This window comes from Lissotriton helveticus, chromosome 1_1, assembly GCF_964261635.1.
Source record: "Lissotriton helveticus chromosome 1_1, aLisHel1.1, whole genome shotgun sequence".
In the NCBI taxonomy this organism is placed as follows: Eukaryota; Metazoa; Chordata; class Amphibia; order Caudata; family Salamandridae; genus Lissotriton; species Lissotriton helveticus.
Window position 1 is genome coordinate 1981436896 of NC_136057.1, and position 24990 is coordinate 1981461885.

General features: G+C 45.7%; 1 protein-coding gene across 2 annotated transcripts in view; it reads right to left on the reverse strand.

Moving 5' to 3' along the window:
• DPYD (dihydropyrimidine dehydrogenase) overlaps positions 1–24990 on the reverse strand; it is a 3662673-nt gene that overhangs the window by 2328429 nt on the left and 1309254 nt on the right. For both annotated transcript variants that reach the window (XR_013594885.1, XM_078644210.1), the window contains exon 5: positions 18160–18321. Coding sequence is in view for 1 of the 2 variants with exons in the window: in XM_078644210.1 (XP_078500336.1) it covers positions 18160–18321 (162 nt within the window). In the remaining variant the exon portion in view is untranslated. The remainder of the gene's footprint in view (positions 1–18159; positions 18322–24990) is intronic.

A 24990-nucleotide genomic window follows, 5' to 3' on the forward strand; every position in this document is an offset into this window, starting at 1 on the left:
CGGTAAAAATAATAGTTTGAATGAGGCTGGCACACCAAATGTTTAGCATGGGAGACTTGACAGTGGTTCTGACGTGTAATTTAGAATGAAATTACGTGATGGTTAAAGTGACATGAAGGAAAAATCTATCAAACCCTTTGAGTGACTAAAATTTCTCAAATACATTCCCCTCTCTACAAGGCCTAATTCAAAGTCACGTAGCTTATGTGTACAGAGAGAACAATCAAACTGCAGATCAGACATAACACAATGTATAAAGCACATCAATTATAGGTTTTACATTTTAATAATTCCCCAACTTGAAGAGACACAAAGGCGTTATTTTGGGAGGAGGTAAGGGGTGACATTTCTAAACTTTGTTAAGAACTGGGTTCCCGGACTTCTCTGCAAGAGGGCATTCTAGCCAACATGAACATAACATCAGGCTTTAACCCGTTTGCTGCTTCTGTCAGCCAAAGGTTGTCGCGAGCACTACCTCGGTACGTGCTCACGAGTACTACCTCGGTACGTGCTTGGAATGTTTGAAGCAGCAAACGGGTTAAGGAATGCGTTTTTGATACTATCATTGTGTAATGCCTTAATCTGAACTGATTTATACAGTTATTTTGCACACCATTTAACCTCAGTGTTGGCCCAGCTATATGAAAATGAGTCCAGACCTTGACCCAATCAGAACAGTCCGACCTGACAGGTTCTCCCTGAACCAGAACACAAGCAACCCAGGACCAGTTTTGCCATAGTTATGGGCTCTACCATGTTGAGAAACCAGATGCTCAAAAAGAAAATCTACTCAAGCGGCAGAAAGAAGCAGCACCCTCTGGTGCAGTGTGTGGTGCATTTTGTGCTGATTTTACAACACAGACAAGCTCCCGGTTCTATAAATCAGCGCAACATGCCAACATTCAGTTGCTTCCGGAGCAGTGCAGAATCTTGTGGAGTTTATATGTAACTTCGCCAAAGTCCACGTATTAAATTCATAGAAGTTCAAGTTCACATTTGTGGAACACTATCATACACTTTCACTTATAAACCTGAGTGTCACTTAGGTGCAGAACACTCTTTGGCGATATTGGTTTTCCAATTTATAAGTAAATCTACTTTGATGAAACCAAGGAGAGATAACTTTCTCATTAATATGTTATCCCGCTTTCTCTGTTTTCTTTTTGCATGTGTCTTCTGTACATGATACCTCTTGCATGCGGACGTCCGCTTCACCTCAAAGGAGCATTGAGAGGACCGATTCAGGTGATATCCATGTATATTTTTGTTTTGATTATTCACTCACTAACTTTATAAGCAGTAGCAAAGTAGATTGTTGGTCCTGAAGAAGCAGGAGATACCGTTAGGATCTATCAACTGCAGAAACATGTCGACCTTTTCATACACGCAGTAGATATTTGTTACAAACTACTGTCACTTTGCACCTTAGGTTTTTAATCTTGGAAGTGGCATGCTTTTCATTAAAGTTATTTGTGCATCCACTATCCATTTTTAACCATAGCACTTTCACTCATAGATTTTTGTTTAGCACTGCTTCCAGTTACCATTATTTAGAATAGTTGTATGTACGATGTGGACATACCACCTTGTGAAACTGCCCAAATGATGACAACAAGGGCGGTTCAGAGTGATTAACTGATGGGAATACATATCATATTGTGATGAGTCCCGATGTACTTCACAGTAGATTAGACACCTTCTGAATACAGAGACCTTAGTTTCGTTAGACCCACAGTTATTTTTTGTATATTCAGTGTCTTGTGTAAGGGGTTATAACTGTGTATTTGGTCTTTAAATATTCCCTTGGACCCTACTCCCTCCGTGTTTGTTATAGTTTAGTGCAGTTGCATGACTGCGTGTCCGTTTTTTTTTCTTTTCTAAAATTGATCATGTTATAGCTTGTGCAAGTGTGAAGCGAGGCTCCACTAAAATACCCCAAACCGACGAATCATAATATCGGGGAGGGTTCCTTTCAATCGATAGCTGCCTGTTCCTTTCTGACGACTGTTTTCCAATTCTGGGTCTGATTAAACAATGGCAACAAATCTAGGTTTAGCTTTTGACAAGGAAGAAATCCAATCTATTTTAAACGACAATCCTAGTATGTTAGAGTCGATGCCAGTCCAACCAGTGACTAATGAAGACGGATGGCCTAAGATTCTTATATTAAAAAAGAGTTACTCCCGTACTTGCGTACATGGGATTGCAATGGCTGGATATCTCAGGGGAGACTGCACACCATCTGGGTTGATAGTCACCAACGCCCCTAGACTCTTTCTGAACGATAAAGATTTTTTGCGCGACTGGTCACTGATTGCATGGAAATGCACTCGTGATTGGCTCGTTTTATTAATTAAAACTGCAAAGAGGGTCGCCGACAAGATTCTTGTTGAGATACAGGTACTGGAGGGCCAAATTAAGACACAAATCACAGGGAAATTGTTTACCAAACAGCAAGAGGAGAGCAACAAGACCAGCAAAGAATTTAAAGACTCAATTCTATTCGCCAAGCTTGAGAAGTGCAAAAAAGACTTGGCGAAATTTGCTATGGATAAAATCTATCCCTACACTAGCGCCACCTATATACCAACTCCGTACAATAAGAACGGACGAAGAGGTGTCTCTACGTATGGGACTTCTACCTCGGAGGACACCTCCAGTGATTCAGACTCGAGTAACCGAGGCAATTCTACCAACCAACAACGTGGCAGAGGTAACAGGAGAAACTGGAGAGGCCAAAATTATGGCCCTAATCAATTCAACCCATGGTGGTCACCCAATCCATGGATGACTGGAGGCCCTTTTACACCACAACCTATGGGCCCTTTTGGCCCTATGTCTTTCCCTCAAAATCAGAATATGCACCCTTTTTTAGGCTTTGGTCAAGGAAGGACACGAGGAAGAAGACGAACCTCCAGAGGTCAAGTACAGTGGACTGTCCCACCACAATCGATGGGTCTACGGAGCGGGAGGCAAATACACCACCGTCAAGCAGGAACAAGCTCAGAGACAGTTTGATCATTAATCTGAGCTCGAGAGAGCTTTCCTCTACCGAAATTCAAGTGTTAAACCGAGGATTTGGTTTTGTGCAGACCACAACTGGTGACCCCTTTCAGACACAAGTCGAGTTAGCCCAATTCTTCAGGAAGGACAGATTAAATTTTTTCTTTTTGAAATCTGAGAACCCTCCTATTGGAGGACAAAATACAGGACTCAGGAAACCTTCTACTTTCATGCCCTTACCTCATACCATACCACCGAAGGTCATAACCTTCGAGGAGGCAGTGCGACATGACATCCAGACCCTATTCTGAGGTACTGATAAGCCATTTATGAACCTTCCAAAAAAAGAACAAGAGGCTTTATCTAAACTAGCGAAAGACGATTCAGTCATTATCAAGCCCGCAGACAAAGGGGGTGCCACGGTGCTTATGGATACGGGTACTTATAGACAGGAATGTCTGAGACAACTCAACGACATCAATTCCTATAGTCCATTGCCCGAAGACCCCACTGAAAGACTTTCCAACACGATCAAACATCTTACTGAAGAGGCACTATCAGAAGGCTGGATTACTGCCAACGAGGCCTCTTTTCTTTGTACTTCGAATCCGGTGATGCCATATTTTTATGTGCTCCCAAAAGTTCACAAAGAAATACGCCCCCCGCCAGGACGCCCAATAATCTCTGGCATCGGGTCGCTTCTTGAACCTTTATCGACATTTGTCGATATTTTTTTGTGACCGTTGGTTAAATTGATGCCAACATACATCCAATATATGAAAGACCTTTTGAGGATTCTCCCCAACATTGAGTTTGACACTAACTTGGACATACTGGTGTCCTTTGATGTAGAATCCCTCTACACCTCGATACCACAAAATGAGACACTAGAGGTAATCGAGATGTTACTACGAGAAAAGGAATGGGACTCCATCACACCAGTATCTTTCATCATGGAACTGGCCACCATGGCGATGAAAGAGAACTTTTTTCTTTTCGAAGAGACAGTGTTCCTCCAAACATCAGGGACCAGAATGGGCAGCGTCTTTGCCCCAAGTTTGGCAAATCTATACGTTCACAAGTTTGAACAGGACAGTGTATTGTCATCTACGAACCCTTCTTTACCATCGATAAGGTCTTGGAAACGTTACATAGATGATATCCTGGTTGTGTGGCGTGGAACTGAAATTAAACTCAAGTCTTTTCACCTGTGGTTGAATGAACAGAACTCTTTCTTGCGCTTCACGGTTGAATATTCTAAATCAACTTTGGCATTCTTAGATCTTCGGATCACTGCAACCTCAGGAGGCTTGGTATCCGAGCTATATATTTTTTTTTTTTTTTTTTTTTTTTTGGTATTCACACTGCTTTATTGCATAATAAGGAAAGTACACTGCTGTGCTCGCCTACAACCCGGAGGCTGGCAGCGTCATGTCCATAGTGATATGAAACGAAAGCAAGCAAAGATAAACACAGCCTTGTTACCGGCATCCCGGAGGCCCGGTGGCGACAAATCATATCGATAAGGGAGCGTCTGGTGGTGAGCACAATAAGAGGAAGGGAGTAGAAAAAGAAGGAGAGGAAAGCAAAGGGGCGGGTAGGAGCGGGGGGGGGGTATAAAACAGAAAAAAAAGGAGGAGAAAGGGGGGGAGGGGAGGGAGAAGGGGAGGAGGAGTATGCACATTGCAGGATTTGCAGCAGCAGAACAGGTTTTACAATCCCCGCCCCCCCCCCAATTCTTATCAACCCGCAACAGTAAACAATAAAAAAGAAGGTCTTATACACACGTCTGAATGAGGAAGAGATTCCAGTTCTATGCGCTTGCTCATGGAATAAAGATCATAGGTTGCTACATGGCATTGTGGTAGTGGTCGTGGCATCGGTTGAGCCTGCATAGAAATAGGGTAGTGGACTTGTGCTGTGTCCCCAGGAAGTGTTAGTAGAAGGAAATGTGGGGATATGATGCGTATCGGATGGTGGAATAGCAGCCGCTTGCATTAAGCGTCATGTCTATGTTAGTAGCGTGGTCAGTAGGGGTCATGAGTCAGGTCGGAAGCACAGTATATGCATGCGCCAGGGACCAGCGCTTCTTAGTCTCCAGGGCCGGTAGCCTGATCAGTCCTACTCCCGCTGATGTTCCGAGGCCGCGTCATCGTCCTCCTGAGCCAGCAGGTAGGAAACCAGTGGTTCCCAGATGTCTTTAGGCCTGTTTGAGAGTGGTAACAATTCGGAATAAGTGATGTGTTGGACCTGACAGTAAGTCAAATCCGAGAGCCAGTTCATAAATTTCGGTGCCCTGCCTCAGCCTCAGCGACATGCCACACGCCGTTTAGCCAAGAGCAGGGCAGTATCAATGAATTTCCTGCTGGTTTTTGGAATATGCGGTGTGTGTCCCAGAAGTGTGATACGCGGCTCCGCCTCGATAGGGACCTTGGTCATGGCTGTGAGAGCATCGGTCACCTGTTGCCAGTACGTCCGAACGGCCGGGCATTCCCAGGCAAGGTGTAAGAAGCCCGCATGGTCGGCTCGGCAGCGCTCGCATTTGTCGGTATCAGCCAGACGGAACCTGAATTTTTTGACCGGGGTGTAATATAGACGTTGAAGGAACTTATAGTGGATCATCTTGAGCCTGCTACTGGCCGATATCCTAGCTGTGAGGGTGCAGCAATACTGCCATTGTTCATCAGTGAGCGCGGAGGATAGATCTGCACTCCAGGATGCCCTAGCGCCCGTCACAAGAGGGTCGATGTCTGAACGAAGGCGGCGGTACAGGCCAGAGACCAAGTGGGCCCCATCTTGCGAGCTGAGCAGAAAGTGCAATGGGCATAGGAGTTCTGGTTCATTAGGATAATCAGGTAGGATATCTTTCATCCCCTGCCGGAGGCGAAGGTAATAGAATACATCGAGTGGGGAATGGTCATAAGTGGCAAAGAGTACTTCCATGGATTTGAAAACTTTGTTTACGAACAGATCCCCCCAGGTGACAATATGCAATCGGTCGCAAAGCAGCCGAAATCCTCGTTCCTGCAATAGTGCAAGTGAGGGGTGGTATGTCAGGGGGAGAAGGGGGGAGTAAGGGAAGGAGCAAGAGAGCCTCCTAGCTAGACGGCGCCATGCATCCAAGGTGCAGGAGACAGACGTGTTCGAAGTCTGGATTACCGGCTCCGGACAGTGAATTAAGCCATTGAGCGGTATAGGGTGTACTATCCAGTCTTCCACAGCGAGCTGCGGCATGAATGGCGTAGGAGTCATCCAATGAAATGCATAGTGGGCCTGCGCGCAAAGATAGTAGGCTTCAAGGTCGGGGACGTCGAAGCCTCCAGGTTCGTAGGGCAATATGAGTGTGGACCATTTCAGTCGTGGGGCCTTGCCCCCCCAGAACAGGCGACAGAGCTCCAACTTCAGAGTTTTAAAAAAAAAGGTACCCGGGTAATACGGGATGTTGAGAAAGAGGTAGAGGAAGCGGGGCAACACTACCATCTTGATAAGGGAAGCTTTACCAGCCATGGAAAGCGGTAATGCAATCCAGCGGTCAACCATGGCTGTAAGGGTTGTGATTGCTACCCCGTAATTGGAGCGAATTGTCTCCTCCCGATCCCGCGAGATTTGTATGCCTAGGTATCGGAGATCTGAGCGACACCATTTTAGTGGGTAGTTAAGGGGAAAGTCGATTACTGAGTCAGAGAGGGGAAAGAACTGCGACTTGGACCAATTTATGTGTATCCCCGACATTCCCCCGAAGGCCACAAATTCTCTCAATAAAGGGTTGAGGTGAAGGTGGGGTTGCTTGACATAAAGCGTAATGTCGTCCGCGTAGAGAGAGACATCTATTTGGCGTTGCAGGCACTGTACAGCACCCTCCCGGTGCAGTTGACGGAGCCGACAAGCCAGAGGCTCGACCGCAATCGCAAAAAGGAGGGGGGACAGAGGACACCCCTGGCGTGTACCTCGCGTGATAGCAACTGAGTGAGATAGGCGACCATTGATGAGGACCTTCGCCGTAGGCTGTGCATAGAGGAGCTGTATCCAGGAAAGAAAAAGTTTGGGGAAACCCATGCTCGACAGCACTGAAAACAAGTAGGGCCGTTCGACCGAGTCGAAAGCTTTAGTAGCGTCCAAAAATACCGCAGCCACCGGAAGATCAGGATGAACCGTGCGGAGGAGTGAAAATAAGGTGCGTAGGTTATGAGAGGTGGAGCGACCAGGGACAAACCCCGACTGGTCAGGTAGCACAATCCTGGTCATGAGTAGGGACAGCCTAGTAGCTAGAACCTTGGCCAGTATTTTCACATCACAATTCAGGAGGGAAAGAGGACGATAGGACCCACAGGAGCGAGGGTCCTTACCGGGTTTAAGGAGGGAGGTGATAACTACCTCGCGCATAGAACCTGGGAGGATGCCATCAGCAAGAGATTCCTCATAGACCTCGCAAAGGACTGGGGCCATAATGTCTATATATGTTTTATAGAATTCAGCCGGTAGACCGTCCAGCCCGGGCGCTTTGCCATTCATAAGGGACATAATGGCTTCACGAATCTCGTCCAATTCAAACGGAGACGCCAGGAAGGCCCTGTCCCCATCGCTGAGCCAACAGAGTGACACATCACCTAGGTAATCGGCATAGGGTACATCTGCTGAAGCGGTGGAGGTGTACAGAGTGTGGTAATGTGAGGTGAAGGTGGCAAGCAGTGCCTCCGAATCCCTGACCGCGTGTCCCTGGTCATCGGTGAGTTCTAGGATAGAGTTACGATCACGCGGGGCCCGCGTCAGCACTGCTAGAGCCCTTCCCGGGCGATCCCCCTCACAATATCTCCGAGCCTGCCAGTGTTTACCCTTAAACTTCGCTCCCCTGTCAGCTTCATATTTGGACAATGTGACCCTAAACTCTGCATGTAAGGCAGGGTTATCCTCTGTAACCATTCGAGTCTCCAATGCTCGTAGCTCCCCATGTAGTCTATGGATAGTGGCCTGTATGTCCCGAAGGACCCCGAAACTTTTAGCTATACAATATCCCCTGACAGTGACCTTGAATGCTTCCCAGATATGTTCCACCGATTCAACTGACCCCTTGTTCCTCGGGAAAAAATCAGCAATTTCCTCCCCCAGTTCAGACCGGAACAAGGTATCCAATAAAGCTGCCGGCTGTAGTCGCCAATGGGGCCTAGGGCAGTCCCACCCAGGTATTCGAGTATGCATAAGGACAGGGCTATGGTCTGAGTATGTCCTTGGTAGGTGTGTGACCTTCAGTACTCCCGGTGCAATTCCAGGGGTGACAAGGAAATAGTCTAGTCGTGCCCATGTGCCCGTTTGCGAAATGAAGTGAGTCCCTTCCTGCCTGGCCGGCTGTAGGCACCGCCATATGTCTACTAGGGCACCCTCAGCGACAATGCCCTCGAGGGCCTCCCTAGCCTTAGGTTTGTAATGGTTAGCCCCATCTGCTCTATCCATGCTGGGTACCAACGCTAAATTGGAGTCCCCACCCCAGATGATGTGACGGGATCCCACGTCCAGGATTTTACCCCAAAGTGTAGTGAAGAAGGAAGGCGTGTCTATGTTAGGTGCATAGCAGTTCACAAAGGTGATAGTGTCGTGGCCCATGCGTCCCCACAGTATGGCGTAACGGCCTCCCCCATCCGTCAGTTCCCCGCATTTCTGAAACGGGACAGTACCCCGAAGAAGGATGGCAACCCCCCTGGCATACGTGGAAAAGGATGAGAAAGTGCGAGTGCCAGCCCACTTACACGCGAAGGTGGTCTGCACCTGTGGTGACAGGTGTGTTTCCTGGAGCATGGCAACATGTACATTGTGTCTGGTAAGGTATGCAAGAACATCACGACATTTCCTGGCATTATTAAGCCCACGGACATTCCATGACATGCAGTGTAGTTGTACATCAGACCCTAGGACCGCCATTGCAAAAAGATCAGTGAAATATCATCCTTTGAGCAGGACAAAGCAGTCATTCTCATGACACTCAGATCCATTGTAGCAACACAGTGTGACATAGACCAAAACAACATTCGGCGTGTAGACCTCACCCCCCCCAACGAACCCCCCCCACCCACTACAGCATCCCAATCATGTCTGCAGCAATCCAATCCCGCCCGCAGTCCCTCCCCCCCACCCCCACCCTCAACACCCGATTCTAACAAACTAACAGTGAGCATGGGGTACACCCGATAGGGTAACAGCATCAAGGGCGCACAGCCACTTTACCCGCCAATGGCCTCCAATACTGTACCGCCCTCGGTGGAGGCCAGGGCTTGGTAAGCGGATCTTGGTATACATTACCACAGAAGCGACCAGACACAGCCATATCTCGTCGAAGTGGCAGCTTCTACAGAGTCCATAGGTCAAGCCGGGAGTGCGCCAGCACCAGATAGTTAAAGGTGTAGTTCAGTTAAGAGCGCATAGTTAGTGTTCATTCTCCGCAGCAGACGGATCATCATCCCCCAGGTCAGCTGCAGCAGCGCGATCTCCTCCTCTGGCCCTGCGTAGTGATTTCAAATAGTCTTCGGCTTTTTGGGGGTTCGTGAAAAAGCGTTGCTTCCCCTGATGAGTAATCCGTAGTTTCGCTGGGTAGAGTAGGGCATAGTCTAGTTGAGCTTCGCGCAGTTTCTTCTTCACAGGGATGAATTTACGCCGCTCCTCCTGCAGCAGCGGGGTGAAATACGGATAGATGGAAAAGGTGATGCCATCATACTGAAGGGATCGTTGAGAGCGGGCAGCTCTCAGCGCAACATCACGGTCGCGATAGTTCAACAGTTTGGCGATAATTGGTCTAGGCGGCAGACCGGGCTTAGGGACAGGAGCTAATGATCGGTGTGCTCGCTCAATGATGAATTGTGGAGAGAAGGCGTCCTCGCCTATGGACCCCTTGAGGAGCTTCTCAACATACAGTTCCATCCTGCCCGTGTTGGTGGACTCCGGAATGCCCGTGACGCGGATGTTGTTGCGTCGACTACGGGCTTCCAAATCCTCGTTCTTCCCCGCTATAATCCTGAGTAAATTGTCCATACGGGCCAATTGAGTAGTATGAGTGGAAGCGACATCATCTGCGTCAGAGATACGTTGCTCCGTGGCCGTGAGTCGTTCCTCGTGTCGGTCCACCCTGTGGGCCAAAGCATCTAGTCTGGCTGTCACGCCGTCCACTTTTTCCACCACAGTGGCAAACCCCTGTCGCATTTCTTGGAACAAGTGATGCAAGTCGAGTGCCTTGGCAGGGGAGGAAACAGTGGAAGTGGAAGCGGCACCGGGACCAGGGTCAACAGGGACCACCTTCGTAGATTTCTTGGCGCCGTCGAAGCTGATTTTTGTTTGACGGTTCTCAGGACGCACCATCTTGGCCTCCCCGTCCGGCACTGCCGCCCGTCCAGGCCTCACTGGCGTAGCTCCGATCGGGCCCAGTCAGCTAATGGGTCGAAACGTGCAATGGGAGGAACACTTTTACACAGAGGTGTCCAATCTCAGTCCAGGAAGGCAATGCAGCTCATGTGTGCCACGGTGGTAACAAGCAGGTGGGGGCACCGCCGCCCGACCAGGCCTCACTGGCGTAGCTCCGATCGGGCACAGTCAGCTATTAGGTCGAAGCGTGCAATGTGAGGAACACTTTTACACAGAGGTGTCCAATCTTAGTCCAGGAAGGCAATGCAGCTCATGTGTGCCACGATGGTGACAAGCAGGTGGGGGCACCGCCGCCCGTCCAGGCCTCACTGGCGTAGCTCCGATCGGGCCCAGTCAGCTATTGGGTCGATGCATGCAATGTGAGAAACACTTTTACACAGAGGTGTCCAATCTCAGTCCAGGAAGGCTATGCAGCTCATGTGCGCCACGATGGTGACAAGCAGGTGGGGGCACCGCCGCCCGTCCAGGCCTCACTGGCGTAGCTCCGATCGGGCCCAGTCAGCTATTAGGTCGAAGCGTGCAATGTGAGGAACACTTTTACACAGGGGTGTCCAGTCTCAGTCCAGGAAGGCTACGCAGCTCATGTGTGCCATGCTGGTGACAAGCAAGTGGGTTCAGGCCGACAGTCCCAGCAGGCCGCCACACAGTCAAGGCGGAGGGCCGCTATGGCGTAGAGGGCTCCACAGGTAAGTATGTCCATTGCCGGCTCCGCATGCAGGAAAGAAAGCGCAGCTCGTAGGACCGCTGCAGGAATGAGGACAACCCAGGCAGGTGAGGCAGAAGTGACAGTAGTGGCAGTGGCAGACACCGAGCAGCAGAGCGGCCGCAGGCCCCCAGGGATAATCGTCGGCACCTGGAGGCGATCAGGCGGGCAGGCAAGCTCCGGGGATAACACAGACCGGTGCAGCAATGGAGCGGGGGGGCCCAGGAACCACTACAGCCGCAGGTGCAGGCAGAGCGAGGGGCAGCCCCGGAGGGCCGCCGCCGAGGGGAAATGCCACCCGCTGTGCCCGAGGTCGCGGTGGTGGCCTCCAGTAGCCACCAGCAGTGAATCGCCACCCCGCCCCGTCTCACCGCTCACCGGCGTGCACAACGATCAGGCAGGCAAATGTGGGCACTCCAGGCACCCGCAAGCAGCAGGGGCAGCCGGTCAGGAAGGAGACTCCAAGGCTGCTCAGCGATCGGGAGTCCGGGCGGGCTCTGCACAAAATCCGCGGACTCCGGAGCAGGCAGGGCCTGTCACCGCATGGCAGGCACCGACCTTGCGTGGCGTCTCACAGCCGGCCCCTCCGCTCGGCGGCCTCCAGGGCCACAGCCGGCCCAGCTTCTCCAGGTCAGATCTCCGCAGCTGACGCCACCAGCGGGCCAGACTTCTGGACGAGTGCGGGGGACAGTGGTAGGTTTCAGATGGCAGGTGTAGCAGCGTTGTCAGTAGTCTGTGGTACAGGATAACTGAAGGATTAGTGGCCAAGGTGCGGGAGCTGCGACGTTAGGCAGCCATTCCGCGTGTGCGCCCTCTAGCGCCCCCTTGGTATCCGAGCTATATAAGAAGCCAATGGCGCGGAACTCGTTGCTCCAATACGATAGTTGTCACCCAAAAGCGTTGCGGGACAATCTGCCCTTTGGGCAGTTTTTGCGCATTCAGCGAAACTGCACTACCAAAGAGAGTTTCCACAAATATGCAGAAGAACTTGAGGATTGCCTCAGAGACAAGAAATACCCCAAGAAATTGATTCGAGAATCCCAAAAAAGAGCCTCGAAAAATAATCGTGAGTCATTATTGGAATTGACCCCTCCTAAACCTAAGAATGAAAGGATAGCGTTTGTCAATACCTTCAACACGAGGTCTAATGCCATCAAAAAGATCGTGAGACAACACTGGAAGATCCTCAACACTGGCCCGGATATACTTCCAGAACCTCTGTTTGCATAAAAAAGAGGAACTAGCATATGAGATCGGCTAGTACATACGAGACCAGGACCCAAGAAGATTCACCAAGTGGGTACCTTGTGGGATCTGCCACCAGTCAAAGGGCATCATCCTTGCGGGAATTGCGCTGCCTGTCCACAAACTACTCGCTCTATAAGCATTGACATTGGAACATCTAGGCGTTGGGAACAAAAACAGTTCACCAAATGTAATAGTACCAACCTCATCTACCTGATCACATGTTCTTGTTCCTTACAATATGTTGGGATGACAACGAGAAAAATTAAAACAAGGATCTCGGAACACAAAAGCACGATTAGGTGTAAAAAGCAGGCGACCCGCCTCACTAATCATTTTTTAGAGGTAGGACACAAGCCAACCGATTTCATCTGGACCGTTCTGGAACAACCACGGATCCCCCCTCATGTCACTGACATCACTAAACATCTATTCAGATTGGAGCAAAAATGGGTGTATCGTTTGAACACTGATAAAAATGGTCTAAACGAAGACATTCCATGGATGGCGTTATAAAAATATAAGTAAATTTGACCTCCAGTACAGTGTTTTCCATGAGGCGACTGGTCGGTGGCCTTTCTGCTATGCATGGCATATTTATATATGTTAGACACAACTGTGAGTGCTGTGGTCAACCATGCATAGACTATTTCTTTCCAAAGCTATTTTATGCTGTAGCAAAATATGGTTTTTATGCCGACCAACTTTTGATTAACTATAGGAGAGCATGTGGACAGTATTATAAACTGATTCATATGAGTGGTTACCTATCGTCACATGATCTGTCACAATGTTGTTGCAGGTGAGATAACCACTCCTATATATACACAACCAAGGGGATGATGTCTACTACATCTATATCAGTCAAATGGATAAAGCATGCTATAGTGATATATGTGGGAATCGAACCGGTAACTTTGTGTTCTATCCCACACTACATTTCACATGAGTGAGCCAGAGACGCGGTGTATATACGCGGCGACTGGCGGCTTCTTTAGGTTTCGAGAAAATTGTTTTTACATCATTTACAAATAAAGCAGATGAATTACCTTGACATCGACTTTTGAATAAAGACTAGACACATACGCTTGACGGCACGATTTATGTATCACAGATTGCCGCGATGGGGCTTTGGATCCCGCTAAACAGCGCTCTAAACTACATTCCCCATGAGTCAATTGGATGCACATTGATGACGTCGCTGGCAGTGGCCAATGGGCTTTGCTGTCGCATATTGATGTGCAGGCGCATGGGGGGATGTACGCGACTAATGGGTGTAACCAGCCTTGAAATATGACGCTACACATCACTACGGCGCCTCCCCGAACAGCGCAAATGCCTGACCGGAGTACAGACGATAGGTATGCACAATATCGGCTCTCTTTACACCAGACCGAATTGTACTTTAAATGGAATTGCGCTTGCGTGTGGCTACTCCCACGTGTGCTGATTTTTCCTCTTTCCCTCCCCTTGTTAGCTGGGCATTTCACTCGGCATTTGCCGCGGTTGTTGAACTAAGTTGAGTCTTAACCAAACTAACTACTCACCCCTTTTTTTTAAATTCTATATTCTTTAATGACATCTGAGCAGAGCCATGAGTGCTCTGAGACACGCTGATGTAATGAACATGACACATGATGCTTATCACTGACATATTGGTAATCGTAATGAATGGACAGGTCAGATTTTTGGAACGGCAGTTATCGTGAGGGGTTCTCACTATCTCTTTTATGGTTTCCAAACAGAGCGGTGCCCCTAATTCCTGAGCTGTGGCCAGGTGAGGAGCGGCGCCGGTCCCTCAAACTCTAGGTGAGTGAGAGGAGTATCCAATTGACAAAGGGTTGGGTTATGTTCTTGGAACACACCAATTTATAAGTAAATTTACTTTGATGAAACCAAGGAGAGATAACTTTCTCATTAATATGTTATCCCGCTTTCTCTGTTTTCTTTTTGTATGTGTCTTCTGTACATGATACCTCTTGCATGCGGACGTCCGCTTCACCTCAAAGGAGCATTGAGAGGACCGATTCAGGTGATATCCATGTATATTTTGTTTTGATTATGCACTCACTCACTTTATAAGCAGTAGCAAAGTAGATTGTTGGTCCTAAAGAAGCAGGCGATACCGTTAGGATCTATCAACTGCAGAAACATGTCGACCTTTTCATACACGCAGTAGATATTTGTCACTTTGCATCTTAGGTTTTTAATCTTGGAAGTGGCATGCTTTTCATTAAAGTTATTTGTGCATCCACTATCCATTTTTAACCATAGCACTTTCACTCACAGATTTTTGTTTAGCACTGCTTCCAGTTCCCACTATTTAGAATAGTTGTATGTACGATGTGGACATACCACCTTGTGAAACTGCCCAAATGATGACAACAAGGGCGGTTCAGAGTGTGTAACTGATGGGAATACATATCACATTGTGATGAGTCCCGATGTACTTCACAGTAGATTAGACACCTTCTGAATACAGAGACCTTAGTTTCGTTAGACCCACAGTAATTTTTTGTATATACAGATATTGGTTTTCACCAGCAGATGTTATAAATATACGTGTGTTAAGCTCTACCTTCAAGCCTTGAATCCTTTAAATCAGTAAGTCTTTTTTAAGACTTTTTTTGCTCAAATTGGAACCTTGTACTGCCACATCGTCTTTGGTGTAAATTGTTCAGTGCAAGTTTCAGGAAATGGGCTAGTCTTCCAGTTCCAAATCTATAGATAGCTATTGGTTCAATTTACCGAACAACAGTGGCATAGCTGGTGTGTCATGTGCTCGACTGCATGGAAGAAAATGTGCCCAATAGCCGGTTAACTGCGAATTTTAGCAATATTCAGGATTCAGTAAGATCCCCAGGCATGTGGGTCCTAGTGCACTGCACCTGCTGCACACATGGAAGCTACATCCCTGCCGAAAATGTGTCTGCCTTGTATTTTATTACCGCACTTTCAAATAAATTAAGATGATTTCATAAATGTACTGATTTTAAATTGAGGTACTCTTATCAAGATGGAATCTCACACTCCAAGAGTTGGAATTTCGGATGCATTCATCTAATTTATTCCTAAGAATTATGCTTTGCTCTGAAGTCAATGCACACCTCAGCTAACATAGTACATCATAATTCAGGTCGCCTGTCACGCAGAAAATGCAAAACAAAAAAACACAAAACACATAAATGTAAAAAAAGGCACACAAGAAGAGGCCTGACTACCAAAAGGAAAACATGATGGATGACTGTTGTGTGCTTTGTGTGCATTGTGTACCATAAATGGTGAATTAAATTGTTTTGCGGGTTTGCCTGGCTCTGCATTCAACATGCTGCTGACAGCTAACCCCCATGGCACATAGACATTGGCCATGCACAGTAGCCAACCTTGCTTCCCACTGGGTTTGGCCCATTGAGGTTGGCCTTTCGCCCGGCCCTCTCCTTCATTTATTTTTAGCAATTGTTTTTCAGGATTTGGAGATCCAAGTTCTTGGTTCCCAAACCCTGTGCAAGCCTCATGCCTAGGTACCGCAAACGCAGGCCAAGATTCTTTGACCCATGCTTCTTATGTCATGTAAAGTTATATCTATTTGTCAGTTCTCATTTGACCCAGTGGGGTATCCGGGCACCTGCAAAGGGTAGGGTATGCTGGTGCCTGCGAAGTTTCATCTTGCACAAGTATATGGTTCCAGAGAAAAGATCATAAGCCCACGAATTTTGAGGCATGGGTTAGCAAAGTTGTCCTTGGGTTAACAGTACATGAAGCTTGTGCTTTGCACTGACCCTTTTTTAGATTCAAAGGGCCAGATGTATCAAAGCATTTTACTCATTCTGTGTCTATGGGATAATGTGTTCATACATACGGCCCAAAATACTTTAGCACATAAATTCGCACCCAGAGCCTGTGACACGAAGATAGGAACCACAGATCATGGGACCTATTTTAGATATCAACTTACAGCAAATCTTGAATAGTATCCGCTGACACCAAAACATTTTATGTTCTTATTTTTATTTAAACCATTCAGGACCACACTGTGGGTAACCCCAGTAAGGCCTGGGCATTATGGTGGGCTCACCCAACCCCATATCTGCGCTTTAATATTTATTTCAAGATGACTGGACTGTGTCCTGAAATGGCACCAAGAAGATAACATTTGCTCTTGTAGCCAGTCAATCAGAGCACTTAGATCTGTGATTCCAACTTTGCATAAAACTTTTAAACCCATGCACAGATCTGCAACAACTTTGGCAAACATTTACCACAGTAAGATACAGTCCACCAAGCCAATTATTACGCAGGAGGACAAAAGTTCAGAGGAGATCCAAAAGGTGTTATCCTATTTTAGATCCCATTGGAAAGCTTTTGCACGCACCTAAAGCCAAAGTGACTTAACAGATTTATACCAAACCTGGCAGTAAAGCAGAACTTTACTCAGAAGGATTGCTTTTCCTGACTTGGTGAAAATCTGTTCAGTAGATGTTGAGATACTGGTGTTATAAAAAGTGCTGGTTGGGCATTATAGCGTTAAGGTTATTGTAAAATGTGTCCATTTAAGGCCACACAGAGTCCAAGGACATAAATGGTCACACTTTATTTAAAAAGAGACTCCTTAGGGGGAATGAGGAAGTCGTTTTTTCCCCAATATCCATTTTGAGCTTGAGGAACCAAAGTCCGATCTGCAGACCAAAATACTTTGATTGGCTGGCCGCAAGATACAATAATTTCTTACAAATAACATTTCAGGAGATGGAGCATGAACTCTGTAACCCAAACATAAAAGAGGTCCCAGAAGGGGACAAGGTGCCCACCATGACTCCAAGGGCTTAGTGGGGGAGCAATCTAAAGAGAGCTTCATATTTTCCACAAAAATAAATTACACAAAAACAAATTCACCCCTGTAACAGGTTCCGCCAACTCTGTTCTGTGTACCTCTTCCTGAAATACCTAAAATAGCACTGGAACCTGCACTTTCTGAAACAGAACTGTGATGCCAGGCACCATTTCAGGAATTTCAGGAGGGCACACCTAAACCACTCCCCGAAGACCAGAGGCACTACAAATCAAGACGGTGGTCTTGTTTCAGGGACTTGGTCATTTTTGGGTGTTCAGTCTGCAGACTCAGAAGATAGTCCGCGAACCCTCTTGTGCGTCACTAAAGACCAGGCCCTGTGGACAACCATTAAGGTACACAACCCTGTGAGCAGTGAACAATGACTACCCATGGAGGGTTTTCAGCGTTCTGCCAGATGATCCGTGCAGCACAAGGCAAAAGGCATGCTCAGTGCCAAATGAGTACACTGAAAGAGAATGAAGTGTTGAAAAAAATATAATTGAGCACAGTGGGGATTAGGCACTTGCCTGGCCAAAGGCAAGGCTCTGCAGCCAGTGTGTGCTCGCCTATGGAGTTTTTGGACACAGGACCTGACTTAAGGTCAGGCCCTGGAAACAACACATGCTGCACAATGTCAATCAATCATTAATTTCTCTAATTAACCCAATAATATATAGACGTTTTAAAAAAGTTAATACAATTGATAAGAAAGCAAGCAAATAGCGTTATGTGTTTCTATGCAACAATGGAAACTATGTATTTTGTGTAGCATACAGCCCCTGCTTCTTAAAACTGTTTACTGATATAAAAACAGATAAAAATACATCATGGAACTAAATCCTGTTTATAAACAATATTTGATTACAAATGATCGTGGAAGGAATCAGAATATTACATTTCACACAACGCAGTAATTTAAATGTACTTTTACAGATGAGACATATGAATCTTCATAACTGAGGATGTCACTTACCTCCGTTGCAAACTGCTGCAATCCACCAATATTAATGGGCCCTTCCTCCGTTGCATATAAATTGCATCCACCCACACATAGGTCTGAGGTTGGACACACCATTCCACAAGTCAGGCCAAGGGGATTGTCAGAGAAAATGGTTTTAGCAGCGCCATAATAGTTCTGTATTTTTAGAAACAAACAGAATGCATGACATTCTAAAGTCAAATGAGGATAAAAATGATTGGCAAGTATTTAGCAAACAGTGCTGTGATTGGTTATTAAATTTTAGAGTATACCTAAATGCGATTCTGAGTACAAACTTCGCCAATTACTTCCCCTTAACTGAGATAAACAATTCCAGCATTTGTCCACCCCAAAAGGGTCTTCTTTTTAGGTTACATTAATTTTAATTTACCGATAAATCAAAAAATAAAACCACAAAGTCTGCAAAAAATTAAGTAAACAGGACCGGTAGGTTGTTTAATCATGACACTTCAAGATTACTGAACCGTAAAATGGGATATCAATTAATCGTTTGCCTCCAGTGAAAAGCTTCCCAAAATAATTTATTTTCAGCCTTTGGCAAAAACGTAGTACATTCAATTCAATTCAATAATCTTTATTTCGGTTTAATTTAAACCATAAAAGATAAATATTAACAGTTCATAGATATTGATTAATAAAAACACAATTTAAAAAGAACGAAGCATTCCACAGGTACCACATTAGACAATATGCAAATGCTAAAAGGATCACAATTTTGATTCAAAATGTTTAAAAGAGAAAAACCGGCACTCAGTCTAACAAGTTAAAAATGATAGAATTGCTCAGCTTAGTTTAGTATAATTGAAGTGCTTGAGGAGAATATAAAGTCCAGGTGGGGTTGAGAAGAACCGAAGGCAGGAGGGGAATATATATACATGTGATAAATGCAACTTTCCCAATTAGGTCTGATCAATAACAAAAGTGCAAGTGCTATAAAGTGCTGGTGGGATACTCTAAACAAGACATAGTAGGCTTAACAATGCATTCTACCCGGTCTCTCAACAATTTCTAAAGTGCAAATGCAGAAATAACAAACAACAAAATTCAAGATTACAAATGTATTTCAGACTACTAACATTTCAAACTTGTTTTTCCTATTATTATGCCCACAGCAAACAAATATCTGATGCCACTAAAATCAATTTTCTGGGCAGTGTCAGTTTTCAATATTCTTTCTGCCTCAAAACAAGAACTAGTGCCCAGGTTTCGACAGATTGGTTTAATTCAATTTTTCCTGGGCATACCATAGGCAGGCTAAAAGAATAGTAAGTGAAGGTCATTTTCTTGTGTATCAAGTTGGCATAATGCACAGCACTCCGTATTACTCTCATCTGTGTTTCGGCCCCATGTCGATGTGTTCAAGTTCGTTTGCAGACCGCCATAACAAAATTTCATATATAGGGATTTTGTCACCTGGGGCAGCACTTCATCTAGAAATTACTCAAAGCCGGGGTCGGTTTCATAAGAAGAAACTGGGGCGTTAATCTACCAGTGACACTGTTTTGAATATACGCCAGAAAGGTCGTTTTCAGTATTTTCTTAGAAGCAAATGTCAACAGGGTGGTTTCTTCCCAAAAGTGCCCCAGACCAAGGTTGCAGAACCAAGTGTAAACATGCTTAATCCACTGAAGGCTAGTACCTTGGTCAAACCTTAGAATTTCTTCTAGCCATTCTTTATAGTGGGCTAGTTTGGTTGTTGATCACAGTTGCACCCAGAACAATGATGGTCTTAATATGGCTTGATGATCAATACATTTAGTACTTAAGGCCATAACAATAGGAATTACAGGTGTGCGCCCAAGGAGACATAACAACTTCCTAAAAAATGTATTTTCTTCTCCCGCATAGGTATTTCTACATGAAGGCCCCCATAGTTCTGCCCCATAAAGGGATACCGATTGAGCCCTGTATATATATATATATATATATATATATATATATATATATATATATATATATATATATATATATATATCCCTAAAGTGGGGGGGATACTACCTTAGTAATACCATTCTCGTGCTTTTTTAGTATTGGTAGAGAATTGTGAAGCAAAATCGTCTTACTGTTCTGCATTTGCTGTTACCAGGTCAAGTTGTTGTCTTGTTATGCCTGGATAATTAAAGTTCTGCACATATTGTAGCTTCTGATTTTGGAAAGTTATGTTCTTCTTAAACGATGTATGTGGGTTAACTGTCATATATTTTGTTTTGCTAGAATTTATTTCTAGGCACTTAGAGTTGCAATAAACACCAAAAAAATCTAATTAGCACTGCAAGCCCTTTGGGGTATGGGATATTAAAACAGTGTTCTTTACAAATAACAGAGCTGGTACTGGTACCCCACCTAGCTTTGGCGAGTCATGCGCACAGCCCAGTAGGTATTCTGAGACATCATTTACATATAGGGAGAATAGGGTGGGTGCCAGCACACAAATCTGCCTTATGCCCATTTTGGCTGGGATTGCCTCAGTAAGTTCACCAATTGGACCCCATCTAACTTTTGCAATCTTATTATTTGCACCAGGAGTTCTCCCTGGTACCCCTTGATCGTTTAGGGAATTCCAAAGCAAATGTCTGGGGATGAGGTCGAAGGCGGTCTTCAGATCAATAAAGGCGATGTACAAGTGGCCTTTTTTTTAAATTGTGTATTTCCAACTCCTACAGTGAAATCTGAAGACCTGGTCGATTGTGCTTGTTCTAGCTCTAAATCCAGCCTGGTATTGTGATAAAATATGATTCTCCTCAATCCAGTCATTTAATTTTGTTAAAATCTGCTTAGCGTACTTTTTTTGTAAAGTGTCTAATAAGCTTATGGGCCGGTGATTTTCAGGGTCTCGGCGGTTACCTTTTTTAAAAATAATAATTTTGACCCCTTTTCATGACTCTGGAACTGGTGCACCTGCCGCCATTGAATTACAGAGAACGTTAATATATGGTCCCCAAACAGTTTTGTGCCTCAGCAAGTCACCTGGTATTTTATCTGGACCTGGGGCTTTCCCCGTTTTTACTGCATCAATAGCTGCTAGGGTATCCTCCAAACTAAAAGACTTGGAGGCTGTGACAGGGATTGTTGTACGGCCTTGCAGGTTACATGTTGTATCAATTACATACCTTGAATGCAGTTGGGAAAAGTGATTGACCCAGGTGCTAGCATCTAGAAAGAGGTCCTTATTGCTTCTTCCCACTTTATTTCCTTTAGTTATCAATCACCAAAAGCCAGCGTGCTCCTTGGTCTTGGCTACACTAATCTGTTCTTTCCAGACCCTATCATTCCAGATCTTTTTGGTTTTCACTAAAAGTCTTGTATACTTGGACCTTTTCTCTCTTAGTGTCCCAAAGTCATTTGACTTGGCTGCCAAAATGAACTCACTTTTGGCATTGCAACACTATGGGTTCAATTACAATGGGTTCAATTAATATTGGATTAGAATCCCTTTTGCTCCGGATTTTGGGTTGGAAGAGGGGACCTGCTCGAGTTAGACAAAGAGGATAATGGTCGCTATCGGCTCTATTTTCAACTACTAAATCATGTATATTTGGCCAAAAGCCGATAGATGACAATATATAGTAAATGCTGCTCTTGCAATTACACCTGCTAAATGTAATGGCATTCGGCCTATCGGATGGCAACTAAACGTTGCAGGCTCTAAGTTCATGCCCTGAGACTAATCGAGTGAGTTGTGAAACTTCAACTGTACAGGGCACTACTGGGCTACTTGGCCAAGGGGCAGATGTTATTTGCAATGTCCTCCTCTTCTAAGATATTTTCTAGTCCCACAACTTGTTCAAATTTACAATTGAAATCTCCCCCCACGATTACCATTGCCCTCGGATCGATTGTACCTAAAAATTTAGCTAACTGGTCTATCGCTGGGGATTCCTTACTGGACGGGCTAGGTCTGCTGTAGATATCTACTGTATAAATTTCGGTCTTGTCACATGTGGAAATCTTCACCCGACTAAATCTTGTGATGGAAGATCCAGCTGGGTTGTATCAATTCTGAGGGTGATTCTTATCCATATGACAAGGCCACCCGAGGGTCTACCTCTAGCTGAGGTGATGGCATTAGCACTAACGGGCCACGTTTACGCCGCTGTTGCGTCACGCAAGGCGGCGTAAACGTGGCGCATCCCTACGAGGCATTTACAATGTGACGCATCTATGGAGATGCGTCACGGTGTAAGGCCCTGCGCCACATGAAACCTGCGTCAAGTTTCATGTAGGCGTTCCATCGCAGGAATGCCCCAGAAAAGTGACTCAGTGAAATCTACAAGATTTCACTGAGTCACTTGCCCAACGCTGATGCATCAAAACCCTGCGCCTGCTTGAAGCAGGCGTAAGGCTTGACGCACCATGTTAAAGATAGGGCAAGTCGGAAAAGTGCTGGAGTTGCGTGCCGCATGCAACACAACTTCAGCACTGCGCCAACTTTACGCCCAAGATGCGCCACGCATCTGTTCATTCCTGCGCCATGGTGCGCCGCATTGTAAATGCGGCGCATCATGGGTGGCGCAAGGATGAACTTGCGTGCCGTATCTTTCCTGGCGCATCTCTGCCGATTTGCAGAGATGCGCCAGGCAACGTAAATCTGCCTTTAAATGTTTTGAACCCAAGCTTGTGGGGAGTTTCCAGAGCCCATGTTTCTTTCAACAAGCATATTTCACTGCGGTCAATATAATACTACCATTCTGCATCAGTTAAATTCCTTTTCAGCCCTGATATGTTCCACGATATCAGTCGTATTTCTGATTTCTGTATTCAACTGGTTGACATACACTGATTATCAGGGGCTTGTACAGTTTCCATTTCAGTCCCAGCTTCCTGATCTTAATGATGTTCATTAACAAGGTCAGGAGAGGATATTACATTTTTGTACATTACCGGGTGTGACTGAATTGAGGCCACATAGTCAGGAGGTTGGGGCACTAGTGGAGCAGAGTCTTTATGTGACATATCTTTATGGACTGAACTGGTGGTCAGTTCTCTTTGATCAGGTAGTATGTGATTTGGTGGGTCTAAGAGTAACAGTCAATCGACGTTGTCTAAAATTGAGTCAGAATCTGCCCAAGAACCAGGTTTTAAAAAATACATTTTTTGGGAAAATACAGACCTCTGGGGTTATATTTCATCTGAATGCCAGTGGGTGATGGTGAAATTGTCCTTACTTCCAGTGCTGTTAATTCATGCACCAAATTCTCATCTCTTAGGTGCAACTCAATGGAATCCATTTGGGAAGAACAATGGCTTAATCTTTTTGCCCATAATATGTCTTCTCTAACAACCGATCTGCACCCCTGACCTTTCTGATCCAACGGATAGATTTGTTGATTAGGGAGTTATGGTCTTCATGTTTAACGCATTTCGTAATTGTAGGAACATTTATCATGAAAATGCTTTTTGTCCGGCTTTTGGTCAAATTACATGCGTTACTAAGAAGACTCTTATTAGTGTCCTCGAGTATTTTCTTTCTACCCATTTTACTGCTCTCTAATTCCCAGATCTTAAGGTTAGTCAGTTTTAGGAGGGGGGTATAGAAATAGAGTAATATTATGTGTGGAATGATTGCTAATAGTATTGCTCTGAAGAGGGTGAGGGTTTGTTTCAGGACCTGTGGGATAATCTGTAATTTGTGACTTAGTCCGCTCCCTGTCCAATAGACATTTAACCTGGTCTGCAGGGTTTAGAATTGACTCTTTAAGAGAGATAACTTCAATCCTAAGGTCATTAATAACTGCAGTAGCGTCCGTAGTCACCCCTCTTTGGACCTCATTTCCATGGTTGATAGAATCCTCCCCCTCGTATTCCTCATGGATGATACTTGGACATGATGGATGTGAGACCGGCTCTACTTCTGCCATCATCCCCATGGTATTCTCAGTTAGATCTTGTAGAAGGGAGAACCTATTATTCAGGGGGATACTGATGGAAATGTTGGTGCTATTAGTGGCATCAGAATCGATGTTTATTGGACAACTATCTTGCCTAATCAGGGGGGTATTGGATGTCCCTGGTTCTAATTGCATCGTGAACCACTGCAGTTTTTAAAACACTGCTCTGGCTGATGGGCTTATTCTTTGCACTTCTTGTAGTGCGTTTGGTAAAAATAGAAAGAATACGTACAGCAGTTTTAAAGCATGAGTTAGAGGAGGATGAATTCTCAACCAAGGAGTGAGGGTTGCCTATCGGAGCTGGGAGAGAGTCAGGAATTAAAATATCTTGGCACTCCTCCAGTAGATCATCTATGAGATCTAGCACACAGTTGTTGGCTGCCGATATACAAGCTTCCTTTCCTCCATACTACCAGTAATAATGTGTCCCAGGGGAAAAGGAAGGAAACGATCAAAGCAGTAGGTTGATACAATGGTTACATGGGTTTTTCAAAACCACAGGTACTTGAAAATACAATACAGAATGGTATATTAATTGCAATGACAGGGTACTGGAAAATAAAGGAATTAAGTGGCAACGTTTTAACCCACAGTTTATGTATGTAATGGACAAAAGTTACAATGGGTCCAATGCAAATATTACAGACCCAAGAGAGGTGGTGCAGCCCAGCCTTGGCCAGCAACGGACGGGCTGGGCCGGGATTTGAATGTACGCGCCTCCAGACGCACAAACCGGTGTCAACGCCTCCTGGCGTGAAACAAGGCTGCTGGGGGTTGGAGTCCCCAAAGGCAGATGAGGCAGTTGTGGCGGCTAGCGGCTCCCGCACTGCGGGGGCTGTGATTTGAATTTATGCCCCTCCGGGATTACAAACCGGCGTCAGCACCTCCTGTCGTGAAACAAGGCTTGCTGGGGGTT